General features: G+C 48.4%; 1 protein-coding gene across 1 annotated transcript in view; it reads right to left on the bottom strand.

Moving 5' to 3' along the window:
- LOC125519466 (uncharacterized) overlaps positions 1-24,730 on the bottom strand; it is a 40,831-nt gene extending 16,101 nt beyond the window's left edge. Inside the window, exons 1-4 of the mRNA XM_087531735.1 lie at positions 24,598-24,730; positions 23,700-23,851; positions 1,156-1,368; positions 403-879 (exon numbers count right to left, since the gene is read on the bottom strand). Of these exons, the coding sequence (XP_087387861.1) occupies positions 403-879; positions 1,156-1,368; positions 23,700-23,851; positions 24,598-24,700 (945 nt within the window). The 5' untranslated portion in view covers positions 24,701-24,730. The remainder of the gene's footprint in view (positions 1-402; positions 880-1,155; positions 1,369-23,699; positions 23,852-24,597) is intronic.
- Positions 24,731-26,694: the final 1,964 nt, after the last annotated feature.

Genomic DNA, 26,694 nt, shown 5'->3' with positions numbered 1-26,694 from the left:
AGCGATCTCACCTCCCACTCGGTGGTTGTATCAGGTGCCGATGCACACAATTGGCGAGACTTGTCAGAAGAAAATTGTTGATTTAAAACTTCATGAAATAAAAAGGAAAGGGAGTGCAAGCCAATCTATAATCTACATATAGTAGGACTACTGATTATATTGTGGTATCAAAATAATTAAAAACCTATTTGATATGGATCTCTTTTATTTTCTTAAGAAAGGGATATCTCCCTGATTTCATTCACACAACCACAAAGTTCAGTTCTACTACAAAGCGAAAGTAAATATATTTGGATCTGGACTACAATTAATTTGGCACTCTAACTTCAATAAAAGATAATTTGTGATGGACACTAACTCAATAGACAAAGCTTTGTAAGTTATTATTCTTAGACAACTCACCTCATCAACTGCCTCCGGTGGCTCACTAGCCTCAGAAAGCACATCCAAATTCACCTCATCAACAACATTGATTGCATCTTGTGGCTCATTGACATCAAAAACCACATCCAAATTCACCTCATCAACCACGTTGACTGCCTCTTTAATGGACTTGATTGTAGCCATATCCTCAATGACAAGGCCGTCCTTCACTTTGGTGCTCCACACAGTGAATTCGCTAGTACGATCTCTCGGTGCCTTGGCCTGTGGTTGCATTATTATTTCGACACTACACTTGGATCGGGGTGGCATAATGTCTTTATGTGGTTGTGCACAGTATGATAGGGGATTCATATGTTCGATGTTGAAAGCAATGTAAGAGCTTGTCTCATTGGTTAGTTGAATGGCGCATGACATCTGTTTATTAAGCTGAAAAGGAAAATGTAGTTCGAGCGGCTCAATTCCAAGCATATCGTCATCTTCCGAGTAAGGGTTTATCTACAAGAAAAGAGCAGAACAAATATGTTACATTTTTTGGGACAAATGATATATGTATTGCATAACTAGTGAAGTAGCCAACTCGGTGAGAGAGCCTCGGCTAAGCACGAAGGCTTCTGGCCCACGCTCACTTCTTTCATGCAAAAAAAAGATTTTAAACAAATTCTAGTAATTCTTTTATTTTACTGAGGAGAAGATGAGCTCCGGAGCCATTTAGCCGCTCTCGGAGAGTACTCCATAGCTAACAAATACGTCTGAGGGAGCATAAGAGCTTGCCTGTCCAAAATTATATTCAGAGTCATTTCTGATTGAACCATTAACACCTTGCATTTGCCTCATATCATCCATGATATCCCATATAAAAGGCCGTTTCGATGGGTCAATTTCCTGGCAGAGTAACCCAATTTCAATGCATTTTGAAACTTGTTGGTAAACCAACTGTGCTTCCTTCCCTGTTTTCCTCCATCTGTGCCTCCATCTCCTAAGTACCTGTCATTCCACAAAAGATGACATACATCGAATAAGTCAAAATGTTTGACCAATAATCTCAAGTAATGGAACAATCACACGTACGACAAAACCAGCCTGGACGCATCTCTCTCCTGTACACAAAGTTAGATGAGGTGCTCACACGTTAGCACGTAATGAATGTGTGGGTATTGATCCCAGCTTTTGGATACTGTTGGTTTATATATAAAAACTCTGGGAGTTTTTGATTTATTGTGCAAATTACTCTCTTTACATATATAGAGGCTGGTGCAAATGTGGATGTATATAGTCTTTCAACGTAGCGCTGGAAAGTTGTTCTTTTATCTAAAAGAATGATGCATGTGCGAAAACCGTAGTATCTCCATTCTGTAAAGAGCATTTCGGTGCAAAACTCTTATAAATAGACGGTCCAGGGTAGACTAGACGCCAGACATGCACGGTGACTGTTCAAACCATGATGGTTGTTGCAGAATAAAGACACCAACTGTGCATGATCCATCAAATTTGGTTTCGATGCGACTGTATCACCCCTATATATCAATTAAATGAAATATCCTTTATCAAAAAAATTAAGTTTGATTATTAAATGAAATGTCCTTTATCAAAAAAATTAAGTTTGATTCGCCGCAGCAAATTAATTAGCCCCATCAGCGAACATGCACGGCATGACGGGCAGGCCGGCGGGGATCCAGTTGGCACTCCCAGCGGGTCTCTTGCTTGACATCACGGTGTGCTCGGACATCCGCACCCTTGTTCGCTGCTCTGCGTTAGACCAACTCCATCGCGCGACCCTATCCCGTTCGGCCTCGTCCATTTGAGGTAAAGGGGACAAACCAGACGGCCCAGCGCGCGACGGCCTGAACCCATCTGGTCTGTTTGGTGTCCGGGCCAACCCATTTCGAGCGCAAACATGTGTCGGGTTTGGGTCGCGGCGGACAGCGAACGGACGCGTCGGGGCTGCGTGGCAGGCGGCCACCTACCTCCCACCCGCCAACATCAATGTGCACGCGCGGGTGGCCCCATCTGTCATCCGCCCAGCGAACGGTCGCCGTCCTTCTTAAATGGGAAGCAATGGACCAGTCGTCGTCCACACTTCCCACTCCGGCCCCTCTCTGCCCTCTCGAAACCCGACACTCCCCAAACCCTAGCCGCTCCCGTCCTCGAACTCGCCGGCCGGCCGCAGCCATGGGGCTATGGAACTACGGCCGCAAGGGGAAGCACGGCCGCGAGGCCGGCTCCTTTTCGGGACGCCACCGCGGCTCCGTGAAGGAGGAGCCCGCATCACCGCCGCGCACCTCCCGTCGGGTCCCCGCGCCTGCTCCCTTCACCATCGCCCCTAGGGCCGCCAGCGAGCACGACCGGCAGTACCTCAACGCCAACGTATGCCGGCGCTACTGGGAGACGAGGACGCCGGTTCCGTGGAGCGACGTCCACCTCCTCAACAATTGGCACCTCTCCGCCGACAGGGTCCCAATCCCGCCGGTGCCGAAGAGCGGTCGTGCGCGCCGCGATGAGATCGAGCGCCGCCGCCTCCTCCTCCCGACGACCTCTACTACGACGAGAGGTACGCCCCGACTCCGTGCTCTGGGACACGTGGCTCCAGGACGAGCATGACGTGCGGGGCACGTCCTACTTCGCCGGCACGGTGTTAAGGCCGCGGCCGCCACGTCGGGAGATGCGCGGGCGTACGCGGGTGCGCGGCCTCACGCCCACGCCGTAGCCTTCCCCGTCTCCATCACCACCTCCACCTCCTCGCATGACAGGGGAGGAGGAGGCCCGTCTCATGGCGCGTGTCATTGAGGACTCCATGCGCACGCACGATGAGCTCCAATGGGAGGTCCTCGAGGAGATGACGGCCCTCTCCGCGGCCGGCGACGTCGCCCATCCCCAAGCTGGAGATGGTGGTGAAGGAGGAGGTGATGGAGGAGCCGCCGGTGGCCGGGTTCCACCCGGGCCTGGTGGGCCAGCACTGGAGATGGCGGACGCCGGGGGGGGGGGGCGTGAACTGGTGCCCCACGCCGCCGAGGTCACCGGAGAGGGATGCCTCGCCACGGAAGGAGGTGGTGCAGGCACCTGCCACCTTCCAGCCCACCGCCCCCGTGCACCACGGACCGCCGGCCCACCTCTGGACGTCGCCGGACTACGTCGACCTCGTCGGCGACGACGACGACACCGGCGGCCACTGAAGACGTCCACGACCACGGCATCGACGGGCACGGCAGGAGCGCGCGGGCGGCATTTTTTATTTTGTTTTTATGTTAATTATGGCACTGGGCCATTAATTGAACACTGAAACTGAGCCGTTTTGTGGCCATGACTCCTTAACTTATGTTTTAAGTTTTTTTAACTTCGTTTATTTACTTTTTAAGTCATTTTATTTTAGTTTTTCAGTTTTTTATCATGTCCAACACGGACATGATTTGGGGTGTGGCCGCACGTTGGGCGCACCCACGACCCGACGGACAGAGGCGGACATGGGCGAACTCATTGCCGCCCCAAAGGAACAAAATCTGGCCAAACCGGACATCCGTTTGGAGTCGTCCGGTGGAGTTGGCCTTATGCAAACTTCTTTGACGTGACATCCTCGACCTGTCCTTCATACATCGTGTCAGCCAGCATGAGATCATGCCGCAGTGCATCCTCGCCTGCCTCCAAACATCCTCGACCTGTCCTTCTTTGATATGCTCCTCTCTTTGGTGCACCCGGGCACACCCGACACTGTGTTGTTTACTGACGACCATTTGTCATCCCTCATGTCTCGTCACCTAGGTGGCATCCTTGGGGATTACTACTGCCTGGCGTCCGGCGACGATGTCATTCTTCTACGTCGTCGTCGCCATGTTAGCACAACCCTGACCTGTGCGTTATGACCTCATCACCGGTCAAAGAACCTTCCTCTCGGAGCCATCAGGCCACCCTCACAATAGCGTGAGTTCTCACATCTGCGTCTTGCTCACGGCTGCAGAGAGCATCAGCTGCTCCTTCTTGCTATTCGTTGGTAGCCTCAACACATCATTCAGTTCCAACGACAACACTCCACACGGCATCATACTCCAGACCTTCACACCATCGACGAAAACCTAGGGAGCCGTCATGACTCACGAGGATTTAATCACGATATTGTGGGTCAACGTGCATTTCGATGCCGTCGTCCTCCATGGTGGCGTCCCTCCACTGGCTGACACATGGTAGTGGCAAGATCTTCACCTACGACGTCCGCATAGCCGAGCTGGACACGTTGGAGCTCCCTGTCCTTGACCCTGGCACTCCCAGCTTCGAAGGAGGACAACTCCACCTAGGCTCCTACTCCTCACTGGAAGGGTGCATGATGTAATAGCTTCCTCCCCCGACAGGCGACACCGGCGGCGAACCCGCAGACCGCAGCCTCTCCCCCACCCACCTCCTTCTCCCCCTCACCGTCGCCGATGGCCTCCAGCAGGCAAAGCTTGTGAGAAGCCGGCGGCGGCGGGGCATGCTCTTTTCAGCGGATGTTTGCTCGCGAGATGGGGAACTCACGGGTGACTGGCTGCTGCCCGGCGCTCAGCTCTGGAGCGCCGTGCTCGCTTGTGGCGGCGGAGGTGGTCTTCAACGCGCGGTGCGGTGCGTGGTTGCGGCGGTGGGTGTTGGCGCAGCCCGGGGAAGAAGAAGACACACAAGTCTGGAGGTTGAAGAAAACGTACACACAGAGTTAGGCACCGCACACAACTTGTGCCACTTTTCTGTATTTTCTCTCACTAGATGCAACTGGTTACAAGTGCTTTTCAAGGGAAACATGCACACACGGCCAAGCCACACACCGGCTTGATCCGTATTTCACTCTCCACTAGCTGCATGCACGCACGTCCAGCACCAACAGGCCGAACCTCCCGCAACGGCGACACGGCTCGGCCATTTTCTTTACATGCATGTAGCTAGACGCTAACCAACTCTATCTTGACCATCAGTACTTGCCTACGTAGGCCACCTCTTCACTACGTGCACTAATGCCCTGATCACTAAACACATGATTAGTCCCAACACGTGAATGCATGTACTCAACTACTGGCCGCCAGTCCGCCCGCTATACTGCACTCTCTCTATCGCTGCGTGCTGTCTTCTCTGCAGACCTGGTCACTCCGCCATGTTTACATGCATACAACTAGATGGAACTAAATCGACTACTAGAACTAAAATCATGCAAAGACAAATAAACATGATGAATATCTAGACAACAAGGTAAACTCTATCAGTGGGCGTGCCGTCGCGGGTGCTCGGTTGCGCTCGTGGGCGCCCGTTCAGGCCAGATGTGGGCCCTCGCGGGCGGCGTGGATGGAGGTGGTGGGCTGGGGGGTTTGGCTCCTCTGTTGTGCGACTTGGCAGTTGCAGCGCCACCGCAAGCTAGGCGTGGTCCGGCCGGCGGCTTCGAGCTCCAGATCCTGGTTGCCGCGTCCGGACCTAATCCTGACGCGTCGGCTGGGCGGCTATGGCAGTTGGGGGCGATGGGCTGTGCGAGTTTGGACTCGCTGCTTGTTCTGCTGGGCATCGGGTTGGGGTGGCAGCCTTCCGGCTCAACTACTGACTTGCTTCTTGGCGGCTGGTGGCGGCTATCTGTTCATGCAGTAGGTGGCGGGAGCTGGGAGCAGCAAATCACGGTCTACCGGTGCTTCTCGAAGGTGGCTTGTTCACTTGGGCGAAAGCTCCTCCGGTTGGAGCCAGTGATGGCGACGCCCGAGGGTGCCGCTTACCTCCTTGGAGGCATCATTGTCACAGTGACTTCCCCTTCGAGGCACCAGGGGAAACCCTTGTTCTTGGTCCGCCCGGAACAGTCGATGGCGGCATGCTTCGTGTCGCATTCCTTCCTGAAGGCGTCGACTTGGTAGATTCGTGTGTCAGCGTCATCTAGTCTCGGCCACTCCTTCGAGTGGTTTTGATTCTTCCATCGGAAGCCGGGTTAGTGGTGTGTCTTCCTCTCTGGACCACCTCGTTCATGTATGACACCTCTCCCCTTTGCGGTGTGTTGTTGGGTGGCGACCAGGCGACCAACGTTCAAAGCTCACCTTGCTTGGTCAGATGAAGATGGAAGTTGAGACCCCGAGGGAAACCCCTAGCTCAGGTACTCCCGGTGCGGATGATGGCGGCGCACTGGTGTCGTGGTCCTTCTTGAAGGCATCATCTTAGGGTCTGCTTGGTTGACGTGTGGGTGGCGCTTGCTGCGGGATGTTGGTGGTGACGGTGCGGCCGGATGATTCGACGGTGGTATGGTGGTGTCGGTGTCTCCCTTGTTGTTGTGCTTGCTCAAGACCTCCCATGGTTGCTGTTGTGGTGCTGCGAGCTTCATGTTCTTGGCGTTGTCTTAATTCATCTTTGTTCAATGATGATGCAAGATGCCTCCCCAACCTGCTAAATGTTCCTGAATTTTCATGGCAGAGCTTCCAGTCAAGGTTCGTGCTTGTCACTCGTTGATTGTGGATGCTCCTCTGTTGCGCCGTGGTATTCTGAACGCACGACGGTGTGGTGCGTTAGGCCGCTTGCCAATTCTTGGTATTGTGATCCTTTGACGACTCCCCTCATCTATTTGTGCCTCTTCGTGGTGTTGTCCTTGGTCTTCTAGCTAGGCGTGCCTTGTATTCGGCGTCCATTTTGTTGTTTCTCTTCTTGTTCTACCATCTCTTGTACGGTTTTTGGCCCGGTTTTCCTTATAAACTGGATCAATCTGATGGCATTAAGGCCACTTTGAAATATATTCAGGTGTGGAGACTCATGGAGGCTAAGGCCATAGTTGTTGCGGTGGTGGTGGTGGTAGCCATCAACAAAGGTTGACCTTCATGGTTGAGAGGTGATGGTTGCTCGTTTTGCTCAGATCCGGTTGGTTTGTACACCATTACTGTTGCACGGAGTTATGGCTAGGTTCTGCAGGTTGGCAGCAGTTTGACCCTATCTCTGGTGGTTTATTCATCACATCAAAGATAACAAGCACATGCGCACACAAACATTATAGCCAAGGGCACATGTTGCACCCCTTTTTCACTTTATTGCCCAAAAGTATTCCCACATGTTACAATCTGGAAAGCACAATATGGTTTAGTGTACACATACATACACGCCAACCTGATCGACAGCTATATCACTCGAACTCGGCTAACTAAACATGGCCAGACTCTAGACGCCGGCAAACCAAATGCATGCGGTGCTACAATTCCTAAGCTCTACAAACGGACACATCGGCATGGATCAACTTTGTGCGACCATGCATGGCAAACTAACTTTACTACGACATTTGCTTAGCATCCACACCTCCAAGAATACTTGTTGGACATGTACTACAACAAGTGCTAGAACTCAAACACTAATTTACTTAACACTTACGAAACTGCATTAGAGATAATGTTATGCTAACACTAACTATACTAAATCACTTCTGGGCACCTAAACCTCTCCACTAATGTTTTTTTTTGCGCCCACAAGTGATTAAACTTCAGAGGAGACTGCTTTCATCATCGACGGCGTAAACACACCGGTCATTGGTGGTTAAGTGAAAAAAAAAAGCCCACGTGGCACCCAGCCTGTGTCGCTCCTGGAATCGTAGTTTTTTGTCCAGTAGCTTTTTCGAGAAGGCATGGATTTTCTTATCTCAAATGGACCATCAAGAGGATATAAACACAATGAGCATATACACGGCTTCTGCATAAGCTAGGGTAGTTAACTGAAACACCTTCAATATGTGGACGCCGGTCCACGGGGATGAGTACCATTTGCAGCTGGTGGACACCACCATCGTCGCCGTCATCCCCCGCATTGTCACAACCGTTTTGGACAACCATGTCGGAGATGTCGGATCTGGGGTAGGAGATAGTGGAGGAGCCCAGGGGCCGTCTCGCTGCGACCATGCTTCTCCATCAAAGCTCACCCACCGACCATGTAGATGGAGACTTGGGCAGTAGCGGAGGGGGGGGGGGGGGGGGCTCCCCTTCCCGTCGTTGTATCCCATGTTGGAGATGTCAGATGTTGAGTTGGAAATGGATATTGCTTTGGCTAGAGCCCCCCCTCCCCAAGGTTCGGCGGGGTGGTCATGTGCGGTTCATGGCGAAATTATAACTTTTGATGCTGGTCAATACTGACAATAAATGTGCATGTGTCGTCCATAAAGTCCACGCTAATGCCGCAAACACCAGCTAGAAGAGGCGTCTCCTCCTCCCAGTCTAGCTGGCATGGGTTAGATGGAATCCGGCCAAGTCCAAAGCCTCACGGACAAAACTCCAAAGAACTCTTGTCGCCAATCAAGAGAAGAGGATGTGGGTCCAAGTCTCTAGGACACCGCAACGAAGGCACATCCCATTCCTCAGGCCACGTCTTTTGATCACCTTCGTTCACGGGAGGTGATTCCACAATAATTTCCAAAAAAAAAAAATTAATCTTCAAGCGTAAGGGCTCTTTACAGAACGGGGAGGGGTTCAAGCAATAGCCAGCCTACGACACTGGGCATGATATGCCTAGCCGACAGATAATTCACGAGCACCCGCGAGAGGGCAGCTCGCAAACTAGCCCACTCCATGGACTCCGCCTTTCCAAATGACCATCGGAACAGGATGTTCCAATGGTCATTATGGGAAGTCATGGAGACTAACACCATCGGATCGGAGCAGGTGGCAAACAAGTTTGGAAAACCCACACACAATGAGGTTCCATCTATCCGCAGGCCAAGCCAGAATAGGGTCCACTCTCCATTGCGGAGAAGGACAACCCCAGGCGAATCTCCTTCTTGATCCGCTGGATGGATCTCTTAATCTGGGATCCCTCCATACGGGAACATATGCAACGCCCGGCAAGTACTTTGCATTGATAAGCTGCAACCATAAACCCCCTCCCTTCACGAATGATCCTCCATACCGAGTGCGGCATAAGGGCCACGTTCATGCATCGTGACACAAGAATGTTGATCCCTCCCAGATCCTTTGGCATGCAGATGTCAGCCATCTTTACCATACACTACTAGGAAAAACATTATACACAAAACTTTAACAGTAGCGCTTGTTAAAAAAGCACGTTACTGCTAGACAGCAGTAGCGCGTGCAAAATAAGCGCTCTACAGATGGACATATATCAGTAGCGCTTCTCACCGAAAACTCGCTACTACTAAAATTCCAATCACTTAGCCGATGGGCTACGCATAGTAGTAGCGATCTTCCAAGAACCGTGCTACCGCTAATATACTTATAGCAGCGCGTTTATGCGTAAAGCGCTACTGCTAATGAAAATAAAATAAAATGAAAAACGAATAGAACAGTAAATGAAAATGAAAGAAATAGAAAAAGGAGAACGGAAAAATATATAATGTAATGAAAAATAAATGAAAAAGGGAAAAAATGATGAAGACGTAGCAGTAGCGCATTCTGTGAAGCGTGCTATAGCTAACTTAGCTATAGCGCATCTTCTGTAACACGCTACCGTTACTTTTGACTTGACCAAAAACGGTTTCCCCCCGGCCACCACTTCTCCCCCAAATCGATTCCTCGCCCCACTTCGCCGTCGCCCCCACTTAGCCGCCGTCTCCTGCCGGCGTCGAAGCCGTGCTCATCCTCACGGCCGCCGCCCGAGGCCGCCCAACCTCACTGCCGCCGCCTCTTGGGCCGCCCTCGACCTCACCGTCGCCTCCCTGGACCTCACCGCCTCCGCCCTCGACCTCACCGCCCCCGAGCCCGCCAGGACCGCCGCGTCCCGATCCTGAGCCCGCCCTCGCCGCCCCTACCTCCGTCGCCGAGCACCTCCCCGCCACCGTCTCTCCCCTCTCTGTAAGCCCCCCCCCCCCCCACCTATCCTTTTTAGTTAATAGATGTTAATGTTAAGTAGTAGATAATGTTGATGTTTTTTAGTTAGGGTAATAATAGATGTTAAGTAGTAGATAATGTAGGTGTTAATTAGTTCAGTAGGGTTTAGTTTTTGAATTGAGTTTGTTTAACTAGATGTTAATTAGGGCAGTAGGGTTTAGTTTAGAGTAAAGTTAAGTTCAGTAGTTAACTAAATATAATCTATATTTGGTTTTTGAATTGAGTTTGAGAGAGCATGAGATTTGTGTAGATTTTCTTGAAGTGTCAAACACTAGGACATGCAAATTTGAAGTGGTCAGGATATGTGCAAATTCCTCAATTGTGTTTGCCCATGTTTCGATTGTGCCAAAGTGGCCTTTTGTTATTTCCAGGGAATGAAGCTTAGTGGCCTATGTTTTGCGGAATGTTGATTCATTTCCGTTCCGGAAAATTTCAGGTTCTCGATTAGTCCACTTTTTAACAAAGGTCATGTCGAAATTTTCCGTGAATTTTGGCATGACTTGTGCTACAAACTAGGACATATCGGGATTGGCCGCACCGGGAAGGAGTCAACGTTCCTGCAAAACATGGGCCTTTTTTATGTCATTATTCATTTTATTAGGTCTAAAATTAATTGACTAGATTTAATCATAGGAAACATGGCTAGCAACGATGAAGGACAGGGTTTTGGTTATTGCGACGACGTCTACCTGGCGGCAGACGAATTTTTGAGCCTTGCCGATGATCAACCGATGTTGTTGCTGGGCCCACCAGTCGCATCGGGGACTGAGACCGACACGCAGACCAGTGCTGAGACTGAGACCGGCGCTGAGATTGAGACAGGCGCTGAGACTCAGACCGGCATCGAGACCGGTGCTGAGACTGCCTCGGGGAGCGGAGCCGGTATAGAACCGAAAGCAAAGAGGCAACGGCTTCCTAACAAACTCAGGACTACTAGACTGGTGGTCATGTCGGTGGACGACGGCAATTTTGAGCCAACCGCGCCTGAGGAAGCGCGCGCGTGCTACGGCAATCAAATAGGCTGCATCGTACGGACAACCGCCACCATCAACGATGAGAAACTACAGAAGATAGATAATATGAGGCCCTCCCTCCTAAAGAAGCTGCACCAGATATTCTTGTTCCTGGGCCGGAATGAAAAGGATTATAAAGATCCTGATAAGGACCCGGCAATGAAGAAGATAAACAAACACGCCATGTCCAAGTTTAGCGACGCATTGGCCGCCTGGAAAACAAGGGTGAAAGCAAAGATCGACAAAAAGGAACCCTACTCCGAGATTGAAAAGGATAATCCGACAACCACGGCAGAGCAATTTGAAATATTCAAGGCGGCTTGCGAGGCCGAAGATGCCAAAAAAAAGTCGAAGTACATGAAGGGGCTTCAACAGAGGAACAGTGGGTGCCACCACCTCGAAAGCCGTGGTTACGGTGGGAAGAGGTCCATATGGGCCAAGGAGGACGCGGAAGCCGCGAGTCTGGGCATCCTAGACCCCATGGCGGAGTTCACCGTCCCGCAGGAGCCTGACGTCCTCAGGGCCCGGCACCGTTGGGACCCAGTGAAGAAGGTTTTCGAGACGAACGGGCTCACGACGGAGTTCATGAGACTGCTGGTAATTTTAGTTTCTGATCAATTCGACTACACATTAGTCATGCATAATTGTAAACGATTCTTGTGCCTTTTGCAGAGAGAGCAGCACAGGATTGCGGCCGAAAGCGACTCGCCGTCTGAGGCGTTGGCGAGGCCCAAGTGGGACACTCCATTCAACCGGGCGTTGAACATATTGAAACAACTCCCGGTGGATACTCGACTGTCGTATGGATGTGTGCATGGTGTCGGAGACGGCGCCACGTGGAAGAAGTACTACAGTGAGACTACGGAGGAGAGAAAGGAAAGACGGAGGTTAACCGAAGAAAACATCGACAAGAAGGTTGAGATTGCGGTTGAGAAGAAATCATCTCAGACAGTCGCAACAGCAGTAGTTGCCGCAAAACAGATGGTTGTCGATATGTCTACTTCCTTGGTTCCAGCCATTTTCAATTGGACCTGGCAAAATCCAGAAAAAAAATGCAGCGGACTTTTCCCTTGCTGACTTCTTGGGGAGCAGCTCGACTAGCGTTGCACCAGCACCTGCAGCTGCACCTGCTCCCGCACCGGCTCTGGCACCGGCTCCCACACCGGACATGCTCAGCGGTGCTTCGTCTTTAGCTGAGCTCGACGCCCTCACGGTATCTGTCACACCGGCCCCCTTCAATAAATGTATAATCTCCCGTTTTCATTGCCTTTCGGATGTCTCACGTCGCAGACTTTTCTTTGCAGGCCAACGAAACCCCATGCACCATATTGTACACCATCAGCAACCAGAAGCTGGACGTGGGGAAGGCGACGATAATGAAGCCGAAGGAACCCCGGCCGATCCCCCCGAACGTCTTCAAGGTTTCCGTGGCCAGTGTCAAACTGGGCCACGAGAATTTGCCTCCTCTGGTACTAGGGGGGATGGCGACGAGACCCCGCAGCGGCTTGGTGATTGTTGCAATGGGTGGGTCCTGTTGTGGCCAAAGAGTCTGCTTCGTCTGGAGGCGGTCGGGAGCACACCCACGAGCATGCAGCCTCAGCAAGGTATGAACGTCAACACCCTACCTACCCAATTAGCATCCAGTGTCGGGTTGGGTGATAGTGGATGGGGTAAGGAAGAGGCTCCATTAGTCGCTGATGATGTCGCCATGGATGAGGATGAGGATGAGGATGGCACTCAACAGTATGTCTATACTGGCGCCTACTCAGGGTTTGAGCGTCATGAGTCGGTGCCTGAATTGCCGCCTCGGGAGGCTCAACGTATTATAGACGACCTTCCGGCAAAGAAGCCTAGGAAGAGACCAAGGAAAGGCAAGAAAGCTGATTCTATGATCCAGCCGCCTCAGCGGCCTTGGGTTCAAGACCGTATAGATATCCCCGATGCAGATAAATTGCATATCCCCGGTCAACCAATCCTACCTGCAGCAGCGCTAGGGGCCAGATTCGGTGATCTAAGGAGACTTCATGACGATGTGCTGCGGATAGAGAAAGGCGTCATCGCCTCGAAAGATCCAGGATACCCACTCTACGTGGCTAACGTTCCGCGGCAATCGTCGTACGTCGACTTCTTCCCCGCGGATAAGTTCTTCCTTCGATTCGATTACATATTCGACATGTTTCACGTGAAGAAGATGGATTTTATGTTTGTCTGCCTTTATGCCTTGCACATGAACTACATCATCGGGGTTGAGCAGATACCTCATATCTGTGTCGCTGACTCGTACTTCATGCACGAGGGCTTCTTGGGAGTCTGCGCAAAGCACCGTGAATACGCGACGGAATACATCGTCAATTTCATGCTCTCCAATAAGGACAAGGAGGCGATTCTCGTGCCTTATCATCCCCTGTAAGTCATCCGCGCGGATTTCCTTCCTTTGATTTAAATCATTCATTTGCACGGTGGAGGCTAATTAATTTGAGCTGTACTTATTTTGCGCAGCGGCGGGCGCGCCGTCCTCATCATCCTCTACCCCCGATACTCCCATGCTCTTTACTTGGACTCGTCGAAGAACATTAACAAAAAGGATTACACCCACATCAAGGATGTTCTCGATGGTGCTATGTTTTACTATGAAGCACGGGGTGGAGAGGTCCAGGACAAGAAGAGAAGGGGCGGGAGGCTCGCCTTCGGCCATAAGACCGACTTCTGCTGCATCCAGCAACCAAGTGATTCTCTTAATGATGGATTCTATGTCCTACACCACATGCTGGAGTACAGACGGGATCACCAGAACCTTTGCATGTCACCTACATCCGGCGATGCCCATATTCTGCAATGGGCAAAGACGTAGGAGATATCAAGGATCATCGACTTCGAGCTGAGTTCTATCACATCCAGCGCGAACTTGCCCAAATCATCATGAAGGAGGTCGTCGGAAAAACAGGGATGTTCTACGAAGAAGGACAAATGTCGCGGGAAGACGTCCGAATACGGGTAGCCTCTCAGCGTCTTGACCTGAAGCCTTTCACTAGGCTCGGGGACTATCTCCCTGACTTGGATGGATGGCACGACATGTTGGAGTGATTGTCGATATATGACAATGTGTTCGTTTAGTCCATACTTTCTCTATGACGAAACTTTAAGTTATGCACGACGAAACTTTATTTGTGACGTAATTAAACCGTCCTCCTCGACTAGCGACGATCACTCTAGTTAGGGCATTTTGGGTACGATCAACTTTGTTATTTATGCTTATGATATGTTGCTTCTATTTTTGCCAAGTCTGTCTCTTTCTGTTGCTCAACTAGATATGTTGCATATCATCGACTCATGTGACGATGCAAGTGCATAGATCATCGATGGCGAAGAAGTGCTACGTCAGGAGTATATATACGACAAGTGGCCGGAGAGTCAGGCCCATGTGTACCGGTTTCCGGTTTCCGAGCGACAGTCAGTAGTTAGTTTAGGTTCATGCTAATGCGAGAGAGGGATACGAACTCATGTACTGCATAGTTCCGCTCTCACTCAAAGTGATAGCTCTTCTCGCGTATATCATTGTTTAGATGGATGACAATGTAGTTGCAAGTAATCGAGACTTGTATCGCTATTTTCGAGATGATGACGAGAGACCACTTTGTGTTGGATGATGATTATGATGATGACATGATTTGATGAGACTAGTTGTATGTATATGCTATGATTACATTTGTATGTGTATGATATGCTAAAGATTATTGTATAAAGCCTATTCAAATACAAAATAAATATGCAGAAAAAAAAACTAATAAAACTAGTAGTAGCGAGGGGAACAAAGTTAGCAATAGAGCCTCCCTGTAAAAAGCGCTGCAAATATTATCAGCAGCGCTCTTCACCAAAGCGCTCTACTGCTATCCATGTATAGCAGTAGCGTGGGACGACAGGCGCTACTGCTACACGCTAGCTGTAGCGCCTTATCAGTAGCGCATCGTCCCGCGCTACTGATAGGCCTAAAACCCGCGCTGCTGCTAGGCTTTTCCCTAGTAGTGATATGGTATTTTTGTCGGCTATCCATCGCCCGCCAGAAGAATCAGAAGAGGTCTTTATCAAACAAGCTATGCACCCCTTCCGGTAGGATATACAACCCAATCATATACATGGGGACTCTATAGAGGATGGAATCAATCAGGACGGTTTTACTCGCTTTGGATTTAAAACTACCGCACCAAGGTTCCGCCCTAGATGCGACCCGCTCCATAAGAAGTTCAACACATTCCACGGAACCCTCGAGTCAGACAGCGGCTTACTCAGGTATGCAATGGGGAAGGTGGACAATATGCAATTCAATTAGTCCACTATCCCCCGCTACTTGGCCTTAGAGTACCCTAAAACCACCACCGCGCTCTTGTCGAAGTTGATCTTTAGACCATACATGGCCTCAAAATAGAGGAGGAACTTGAGATTGACAATGTCAAGATCCGAGCCCTCCACCATAATCATGGTATCATCCACATACAGAAGATGCATGACTCCACCCCCAAGAATAAGATGCCCAACCACCCCCGAGATGTGCCAGGCCATTCTAGCTTTGTCCAAAATGGCCACCAGGGCATCGACCACAAGGTTGAAGAGGAGAGGGGAAATAGGGTCCATGTACCTCACCCCCCACGACGAGCTAGAGAAGGGGCCCATCTCCCCGTTAATAATGATCATCGTGTTGCTCACTACTAGGAAAAAGGCTACTAATGGCGCACCAGTTTTGCCTACTAATGGCGCATCACTGGTGCGCCATTAGTATCACGCCACTAGTATTTTTTACTAATGGCGCACCACTGGTGCGCCATTAGTATAGGCCACGGTGCGACATTAGTATAGGCCACTGATGCGCCATTAGTATTTTTGAATTTTGAAGGCGGGAAAATAGTAGTGGCGCACCGTCTAACCCCCACCGTGCGCCATTGCTATTTTTGAATTTTGAATTTGGATCTGGATCGTGATTTTTTGCCCATTTTTTCTCGTTTTTTTTGCTCGTTTTTTGGCACGATATTATTTTAAATTTTGTTCCTGTTTTTGGATCTTGTACGTTCTTTTGCCGTGTTCTTTTGCCGGAGAGGAGTTCGCCGGAGAGGAGGAGGAGGAGGTCACCGGAGAGGCGCTCGCCTACATCGCTGGAGAGGAGGAGGTCGCCGGAGAGGAGTTCACCGAAGCATCGGAGAGGAGGAAGGAGAAACCATGAGGGGATGGGAGGAGAGGAGGGAGGAGGAGCTCACTGGAGAGGAGGGAGGAGGAGCTCACCGGAGAGGAGGGAGGAGGAGCTCACCGGAGAGGAGGGAGGAGGAGCTCACCGAAGAGGAGGGAGGAGGAGCTCACCGGAGAGGAGGGAGGAGAAACCGTGAGGGGAGGGGAGGGGAGTAGAGGAGGGGGGAGGAGGTCGCCGGAGAGGAGGAGGAGGTCGCCGGAGAGGATGAGGAGGTCGCCGGAGAGGAGGAGGGTAGTATGGTGGAGGAGAGAAGGGAAGATGGAGTGGAGGAGAGGAGGAGATGGAGTGGAGGAGAAGAATGAAGAGGTAAGGAGGAGAGGACCACGCCCAGCCATATATACGGCATAGTAATGGCGCACCGCGGGCAGGTGCGCCATTACTAACTTTTTTTTTTGATTTATTTTGAATTTTGAAGGCGGGAAGATACTAATGGCGCACCATGGGCAGGTGCGCCATTAGTAACTTTTTTTTTATTTTTTTGACTTATTTTGAATTTTGAAGGAGGGAAGGTACTAATGGCGCACCATGGGCAGGTGCGCCATTAGTAAGTTTGAATTTTTTTGAATTTTTTTGCCTCTCCAGATCTTAAAAGCCCCGTATCTTTTTTTCTGTTAGGTTTTTGAGGATTTTGAAAATGTTTAACTGGGTTCCCCTGGTTAACTTTTCGAGTAGATGATTTTTCATCCGAGTTCGTACACAAAAGTTATGCCCATTTTACAAATTCTTGAGAGATTTTGCAAATAAAGTCAAAATTCATATTTGTAAATTTTCACAACAACTAGACCACATATCACATGGGAAACTTATTTTCTTTTATTTTTTTGATATTTCCATCATTTTTTTATTTTTTTAAAACTGAAAAGGTGGGCCGGGGGGTGCATTCGGTGGAAGTGGTGTCCAAGTTACTAATGGCACACCGTGGCATAACTAGTAATGGCGCACCACTCCCACAGTGCGCCATTAGTAGTTTTGAAAAAATATTAATTTTTTTTACTAATGGCGTACCATGGATTTGGTGCCCCATTAGTATTTGCACACTAATGGCGCACCAACACATGGTGCGCTATTAGTATTTAGTAATGGCGCACCATATGTACAGTGCGCCATTAGTGTCCATATTGGCTATAGCTGTTTTTGTAGTAGTGGCTACACAGGACATTGGACTAACTTGATGATCCATGAGCACTACCGGTCATCGAACCCCCTTCGCTCAAGCACCAAGTGGAAGAAGGACCAATCAAGGAGGGCGTATTCCTTTTGAAAATCAAGCTTGAGGAAGATGCCTTTATGGTGGCTTCTCCTAACGTCATGGAGTATCTCATGAAAGACCAGTATCCCATCAGACATACAACAACCCTTCGGGAATGCAAACTACTAAGGGTGTGAGAGTCGCTCTACCACCCGTGCAAAGCGTGTTGCACATACCTTGGCAAAAATTAGCTAGGGCATTAATCATCGTAATCAGCCTAAAGGGTCGAATATCCGTCACCCGAACTGACAACGTCCTCGACTAGGGGGTCCTAGCCCAGCTGGACTGATGTATGGGCCGGTCCACCAGCCCATCAAGGAGGGAGACTCTAGAGGCCTTCATTATGCAGCGGCCGAGGAATTGCCATGTACTTCAAGCATATCTAATTAGATTTGGCATGCAAGAGATTCATTGTTCCTGACCCTGCTTCACCTTAATTGTTATTTGAACAAAAAGATCACAATAAACTTTTGGTAAAAGTTCTATCTTGGTCGGAGTGGGGCACCTGAATTGGCACCTGAATCGGACTGAACCGACTGTTTGTCAGGCTACTGTTCTCCTATTCTCTCGAATCTATGAAGTAAGACATTGATTTTGCAATAAGATCGATTATGTTCATTGCATAATAAGCTCCTTTGAAAAGCATTGGCGCACGTGTAAACGAGTTGCTCTACCGAACTGAGCTATAGCCCTTATCAGAGATATCCTCCTTAGATGGGAACCGACCATGTGTAACCCTAGGTACCCCTAGTGCCTACATAATCTAGAGGGTTTAGTCCGTAGAGATCATCCATACATTCGTCGTCATCATACCCCTAGGGTTTAGGCCACAACTCACAATCTCGAGGTAGATCAATTATGTACTTTGATACATTCATATTATAAGCAAGAGCAGGACGTAGGGTTTTACCTTCATAGAGAGGGACTGAACCTGGGTAAACGTTGTGTGTTCTTTCTCTTGTTACCATTGATCCAATCAAGCAACTCAGGCCCCCTACCCGAGGTTTGCCGGTTTTGAAAAGGACACCAACTATTTTTGCGATCAATGTAATTACACCAAAGTTCATGCACGCCATGTCAAGAGTCCCAATATAGAATTTATGGAACATCGGCATGATCACAGGCTGAAGTTGTGGCCAGATTTTCTGGAAAAAGGCCAATGACAGGCCAACGGGGCTAGTCTCTGAAATAGCCTTCAAGGCTAGAACTGCTCTACCCACCTCCTCGGGCAATAATGGTAGTGTCAGCTCCCCATTCTCAATCGCGAAAACTTTGGCCGCCACTAGCCAATAGTCATTTGACAAGGAAACCCCATAACGGGGTACCGCGTGAAGAGCTCCTTAAAGAAGGGGAGTAGATGGGGGACATAAAATTTCTTGGCTGCTCAAGGAGGACATTTCCACCCCACAAACAAGGGAGGGTGCATTTCCAATGCCAGGCATTGCCTAGAAAATAGCCGGTATAAGCGTCCCCTTTCAGGAGCCAATTCTGCAACCCCCCCCCCCCCCCTACGCTGCCAGAAGAGCTCCTCACCCTTGAAGATCTCCATAAAGGAGGCTTCAAGGGCGCAGTGCACGATCCACTCATCGGTAGAGAGACCAGCGCCATAGGCGGGCCTCTAACTCAATCTTCAAATTCCTTGCATTTTTGCAAAACACAGTCACCCGTTTGCCTAGACATTGGCACCCGTTATCTAGACAGTGAGATCACGATCGGCTGGGCCTCATGGTGGATGTGATGAATGTTGCTTCTCATCGACTTGCCTCACGGCCGGTCCCCTGAGGCTTCAGCCACTTGGTGGTCCTTTTTCTTATTTATCTTGTGATTTCCTTGGGTGTGTTTGTGTTGATACCTCAGCAGAATATTTTATTTTAGAGCACTTGAACTTGTTGTATGGACGATATGGTGGCTTTCTTCATAAAGCGAAGGGAAAGCCTATTTCAGGAACAATTGTGCATGTGTGTTGTTTTCTTGAAGGCACTGTAAAAGAACTCGCTCACAACTCACTGCAGATGACAATCAACTTCGGCGGTGGAGATCAGCTTGGACCAGTGATGGCGTTGTCTAACTTCAAGAGGGCATGAACGACTCAGCAAAAGCTGGGGACGTTGGGTTGCTAGTGTTTGTATTTTGCAGAGAGAGAAAAGTCCACATTTCAACCTCCAACTAACCATCCAGTTTGATTTACAACCCTCAACTCCAAAACTATTCGAAATACACCCTAAACCTACCACATGGTTCAAAACACAACCCTTGTCTTGGTTTTAGGCTGGTCAAACGGTTTTGACCAGAGTCAAAGCTGACTGGACATGCCAAGTCAGTAGCCAATGCCACCCACACCCAGCCATCTAACCTACTAGTCTCTCTCTCTCTAATCACCTCATGCGTTCTGCAATTAAATGACGGGGAGGCGAGCACGGCGGCCGCGGGGACTGGGCTGGCTGGGTGACACTCATGGCCTAGTTTAGCTACGGGGCTTGTCCCGCTTGTGAGGGTTTTGCATGGTCGTCCTTTAATCAACCACATTCTATATGGTTTCAGGCCTAGCTTTCTTTCTAAACCGGGTCAGTCTTCCTTATATATGAATGTGCAGGAGCTCCTTACCCTCTTGATGCGGTTTCATAACAAAATAAACAACGCTCACAACTTGTGTTCTCTAGGAGGAAAACAAGCATGTGTGTGTGGGTATTTCCTAAACCCGTGAATGTCACATATAAATAAACAAGAGTGGTATATTACACATAATTTAGAAAGTCCGGGAAGTTAGGAAAAGACATGGCAGGTGAGTTGGGGTCCACATGGCTGAAATATAAACGTTTAGAGCCATCCCATGATGCTATCATCCATCAGAATCAATTTCCGAGATCGTCATTCAACTAATGTGTAACTCAATATCACAATTTGTAAAGAGTTTACTTTCATGTCTTTGTGTATATTGTTTGAGAAAGACCATCACATGGCTTGTACTTCTCGTCCAATATGTATTATTTAACTGGTTATGTATATATGCCATATAATACTATAAAATTCAAATTAAGTACGATTATTAAAATAGAAACAAATATGGCAGGTAGACAGTTAGGACAATTCTAAGTAGAGTTTGCATGCATGGTGAGATAAAAACCTCTTACATTGTTTTTATTCTTGGGGATCACCTTTTGTCCTGTCACTAGTTCAATAATTATAACTCCCAAACTGTACATGTCTGATTTGAATGACATTTTCCCCTGCAATAGGTATTCTGGAGCAAAGTATCCTCTACATAAAAGGCCAGTATTTCAATGCATTATAACATCAGAAAATGTGAGACTAAATGTCAGGGAAGTCGGATATTTTGATGCATGGCTTACAGTGATCCAAGACGGACTTCACTCATGGTTTGTGACTTTTCATCGAGTCTCGATAAACCAAAATCAGTGATTTTCGGAACCATATCATTATCTAGCAGTATATTCTCCGGTTTCATATCCATATGATATATTTTCTTTTCGTGGTGCAGATGGTACAAACCTTCACAAATGCCTCTAATTATTTCATAACGTGTTTTCCATTCAAGTCCCCTTAATTCATCTGCATAATGGAAATGTAGCATTCAGCCACGAAAGTTTCAAACATTCAATTGATGCATGCTAGATTGCACAATTAGTGACCCTTAACATTGTTTTCCAGTATATCTCATTTTTTAACTGTGGGTAAAACACGTCAAACGGAAGTTAAAAAGGAAACGGCGTAAACATGCTCTTTAGATCCTCGAACTTTTATTGCTATCTGATCTGTGCTAGCACATAAGCCAAGAAATCGTATGACATTTTCGTGTTCAATGTTCAACAGGCTGTCAACTTCATGATAAAATGACGTCTCCTTGATTGAATGACTGCTTTTTATCCTTTTTACCGCAATGTTCCCATTAGAGAGCACTCCCTGTTTAACTTCTCTCGTAAGCATTTAAAAAGTATTTAGCTGAATTTGAAGATGTAGTGCGTGAAAGATAGTACTGAAAGTTCGGTATACAACACTTAATGGACATATTTTTTTTCCCGACAGGGCGCAAAGTATACAAACTCAATGGAAACAAATTACACTCAGCTCGATCATTCGCACATGCTAAGAAAAATATGAAACTCCCTAGTAAAATTAAGGAGGCACATGATGAGAAAAATATGAGACTCCCTAGTCAACTTAAGGAGGCACACATTTTCCCAACTAATACATGTGTGCATCCATCTATTCTTACTCTCAAAGCGACACACTATCTCTATCCTAGAAATGACGATAAAGGGTTTCCCCCTGCTTTATATTATAAAGCAACCACACGGGGCCGCACCACAACCAAGCCCAAAAGAGAGAAAGAAAAACAAATGCCGACACCGGCAGCTTGACGAAACAAAGAAGACCGGCAACGGCTCCCCCCCCCCCCCCCAAAGATTTCCCACCACACTCCAAGAACACCAAAGCGTTGACCGAGCAACACCTTCAAGAAGAAAAGTGACAACGCCGCCGCTGCCGCCCGGACAAGTCCACTAGTAGAAAAAGGCCCTTTAGTCCCGGTTCTAGAGGCTAAAGCCCTGTTTTCTACTAGTCGTTCCTTCCTAAAGGGCTTCGGGTATAACCCCCTCCTCACTGCCCTTCGCACACTGGGGGAAACCCTAGGACCACTAGTAGAAAACCGGGACTAATGTGTATATTGAGCTGTGACCAAAGCCTTGTTTTCTACTAGTGGTCCTAGGGTTTCCCCCAGTATGCGAAGGGCAGTGAGGAGGGGGTTATACCCGAAGCCCTTTAGGAAGGAAGGACGGCGCCCGCAGGCATCGCCAAATCTGTGCCAAACGAGCCAACAGGGATTTCTCCCGCCCCCAACCCTCGCCACCCCGAACGATCCGAGTGCTCCACCAAACCAACCGCCCACCAACGTGCACCACCACGGTCTTGGAATCCACCTCGTCGCCAACCTGAGGCCATTGGCACGAGGCCAAAAGGAGGAAAAAGGGAACAATAGACCCGGGGGCACCAGCAAAGCAGCCGAGCTGGAGGGGACTATCTCCACCGCCGGAGCAGAATCTGACCGGACGTGGCATCTGGGACAAACTAGGCCACCACCGGCCCGGCAGCACCCAGGCCACCGCTGGCCCAGATGGGCCCGCAAAGTCCCCCGCCACGCTGCAGCACACCGGGTGCCAACGCCGCCGCTGCCCGGAGACCGCTGCCGCCCCACCTCGAACTCCAGGGAGCCTCGCCGCCGGGCAGAGAGCCGCCATCCTGCCTGAGCCCAGATGGGTCTCCAAGGGCACAGATCTGGGCCTAGCGGGCGCCGCCGGCCGAGCCCCCGCACTACCGCGCCACCCCGCAGCCAACGGCCGCACCTAAGGCACCGGAGGCCCGCGGGAACCACCCCAGTGAGCCAGACCTCCGCCGGCCGAGCCACACCACCGCCAGGAGGAGCCCCCGCGCCCGGGGAAAGACCAGCCCGCCGCCGGCAGCACCGCGCGGGCGGCGGCGACATAGGAAGAGGGTGGGGAGGGGAGCTGGAGGAGAAGGGGGCTAGGGTTCACCTGTCGCCAGCGTGGGGGGGGGGGGTGAATGAATAGAGGGGGTGATATCAACAAGACGTGAGCAACTTCTGCTGGCGGCTGTTAATTCTCTATCCTACAAACTAAATTTCGTAATATAACACAAAAAGTATCTGCCTGATTGACTGGCTTCAATATATAGGAGTATATACCATAAAAATAAAGTGGTGTCTTTTTTTCTTTAAGGGAAGGGAAATGCCCTTTCCCAGATCCCAGTTTGTGTGGGAGCTTTCAGCACCGGGTATGCTCTTTAATAAAAATCAAGTGGTATCTTGAACAGGTATGTAACATCTGTATATAGTGATATTTTTACTAGGTTTTTTTAGAGAATGTTCTTACTAGGTTGCAACATCGAGCATCAACAAAGTTTGGCTACCTCAAACACTGCTCAAGTCAACATACCAATTCCAAGAGCGATCTCTATATGATATATGCCTAATTTATGGTAAACAATAATGTTACCTTATAAACAGTTGCAAATCCACCGTGGCCGATTTCTCGATCCTCCGAGAAATTTTCTGTGACATCCTTCAAAAGTGCGAGTGATAGATTTCTCGGATTCTCTCTTCCATCAAGTATATGCTCCAGGACCTCACGATCCATGTATGATGTATCTGATGTGCAATCAATTTCACACTATGCACTATCAACTTATGCATTTTAAGAATTCTAAAAGATTATTTTATGTGCATCATGTTAAAACTTATGCACCTGCAAACAAGAGCCGTTGCAGGTCCTGGGAAAAATACTGTAAAAAGCCAAGGCCCAAAATCTTCTAGAAATCTATTCCCAAGAACACAACAAAAAACATGATGTTAGCATTAGTAATGCATGCAAAATAAAAAGTTGTTGCCTTGTACTGTTCATAAAAATTAAGTAAAATATCTTAAATTTTAGTGCATTTTAAGAAAATAAAATGAAAATTAGACTCGGGAATAGAAGGAGAAAGATAAAATAGATGTTCAAATGCGCTAAAATTTGGCACGGACATCACACACTCAAGCATCTTTCACCACAAAAAAGTTCAGAATTTTTTGAACATGTTTACTATTTTAACAGATTTACTGTTCCACCCCGGGCTCATCTGAGCCCAAGAGCCAAAACGGAGTCCCATGTTAATAGCATTACTGTAGCAGAATATGTCTACATGTTAGTATGCAAGTACATATTTGATCCATAATTAACTAGCTAGTTAACAAGTCGTGTTTCATTTCATCTTCCCGCAGAGAAAAAGGTCGTATTTCATCTGTTTTTCAGATCTGGAAGTGTCAAAGGTGGAATTCGGAAGAAGGCGTGCAAGAATTAAGGCCAGTTGGTTGTTATCAAAAGAATTTGACAAGTAAGAACCAAAAGCACTAACCTGGAAGATCAATCTGCGGGGATTCAGCTATACTCAAGAAACATAGGAGAGGCACAAGAAGATGAGACTGGATCCACCTACCAGCAGCTGCTTGGGGTTGCATAGGAATGGAGATATAGAGGCAAAAGAGGCATTAAGTACGGGTGATATCAGGTGGGTAACCAAGGACAAATTAGATGTCAATTAAAGACTAAACAAACGTGGCCACAGATTTAACTAATTGAGATAAGGATGATGCATGCACTTCTCACAGGTCGAGCCAAAGAACCACAGTAGGTGAGCGCTAAAATATAGCGAGAATTTAAAATATCCTTTGTAGTTGCGTGTTAGAAATATTAGGTGAACAAGTCCAAATTCAGACATACTTAAAAAGATGAAACAGACAAGACTTCACATTTAACAACATGAGACCGGACCCGTGTACCGCTGGCTGTGACTCGATCAGCCAGAGTAGCATATATATAAATGAAGACGGCCAAGCAGACTATAATTGACAATTAACACGGTGATTAGGCTACGGTGATGCATGTGATGGCTGACATGTCCAGCCAGGGAAAGGTAACCGCGTACGGTAGGTGAGAGCTAGCGGAAGGCTAGCAGACACGATGTTAGGTATGGCGACATCGGTTGAGTTTCAGTCTAACTTGCAATCTGGAAGACCAAATTTAAGAGACAATAGTTCACATTTAACAAGTAGAGATTAGGGTGAGATTCATGCTATGGCGGACATGACAGGTCCAGCTAGCAGTAACATATGGGGGAATTTGATCCTATCTTTTTTTAAGTCCATTCAAAATGATCGCTTGTTAAGCGTTGATCATAGAGAAGTACATAGGGTTCTTTCTTTTGTTCTGCTTTTTCTTGTTCTATTCAACTTCTCTATGAAACTGGATAGAAAAAATAATAATTTTCTAAAGAAAATATGAAATTTCGATGTTTCCTGGGATATTTGTCACTTAATTAGAAACTTCGGGTACGAAATTTTGTCACTAGAAACAGTTAAAGTACATGTTAAAGGCCCTACTGTAGCGGAAATTAGTGTATATTCATAGTAAGCAAGTATATATCTTATTCGTAATTAACAAGCTACTTAACAAGTCAAATTTCATCTTCCCGCAAAGATAAAGGTTGTGTTTCATCTGTTTTTCAGATCTGGAAGTGTCATAGGTCGAATTCAAATGAAGGCATGTAAAAGTGAAGGTCAGTTGATTGTTATCAAAAGAATTTGACAAATAACAGCCTTATATTACTAGCGATCTCTGAGAAATTCATGTACATGCTAGTAAGAAAAATACATATTCATAATTAAGAAGGTACACCCTCTATTCCTAAATATAAGACGTTTTGGCAGTTCAATTTAAATTGCCAAAACGTCTACAATTAGACACGGAGGTAGTACTTAGCAACAGGACATGTTTGTCTCTTTTTCAGATCTGAAAGCGTCATGATAGAATTGAAAAGAGCATATACAAACTGTCGAAGTGAAGGCTGGTTAATGATTAGCCAAAGTATTTGACCAAGTAAAGAACTGAGGCACTAACCTGGAAGATCAATCTGCAAGGATTAGCTGTAGTCAAGGAAAATCCGAGTAGAGAAGAGGGAGTCAATTGCAGAAAACCACCACATTTGTGGCTAGGTTTGTAGAAAACCACCAACTCGTTAATCCGTTGCAAAAAACACCGCAAAATCACTTAAGTCGTTGCAAAAAGCACTGATCGGGTGATTTGGCTCATTTAATCACTTTCTGACAAGTAGGACCGAGTTGTAAGGTGCTGACTTGGCAACCAAATGTCATACACACCCCTGTATCTAAAAATGAAAAGCATTCAAACCCTTCCTCCCAATCCCCGTGCCTTGCTCCAATCAGCTCTCACCGGCTCCCGTCGCCGCACCACCCCCACCGGCTCCCGTCGCCGCGCCGCCCCCACGTGCTCCGGTCGCCGCCCCCACGTGCACTACTAGGGAAAAGCCTAGCAGCAGCGAGGGTTTTGGGCCTCTCAGTAGCGCGGGCACCGGCGCTACTAATAAGGCGCTACAGCTAACATGTATAGCAGTAGCGCCTGTTGTCCCACGCTACTGCTATACATGAATAGCTGT

Source organism: Triticum urartu, chromosome 7A (assembly GCF_056163025.1).
Source record: "Triticum urartu cultivar PI428250 chromosome 7A, HENAU_Tu73, whole genome shotgun sequence".
NCBI lineage: Eukaryota > Viridiplantae > Streptophyta > Magnoliopsida > Poales > Poaceae > Triticum > Triticum urartu.
This window is presented reverse-complemented; position numbering and strand designations above follow the sequence as displayed.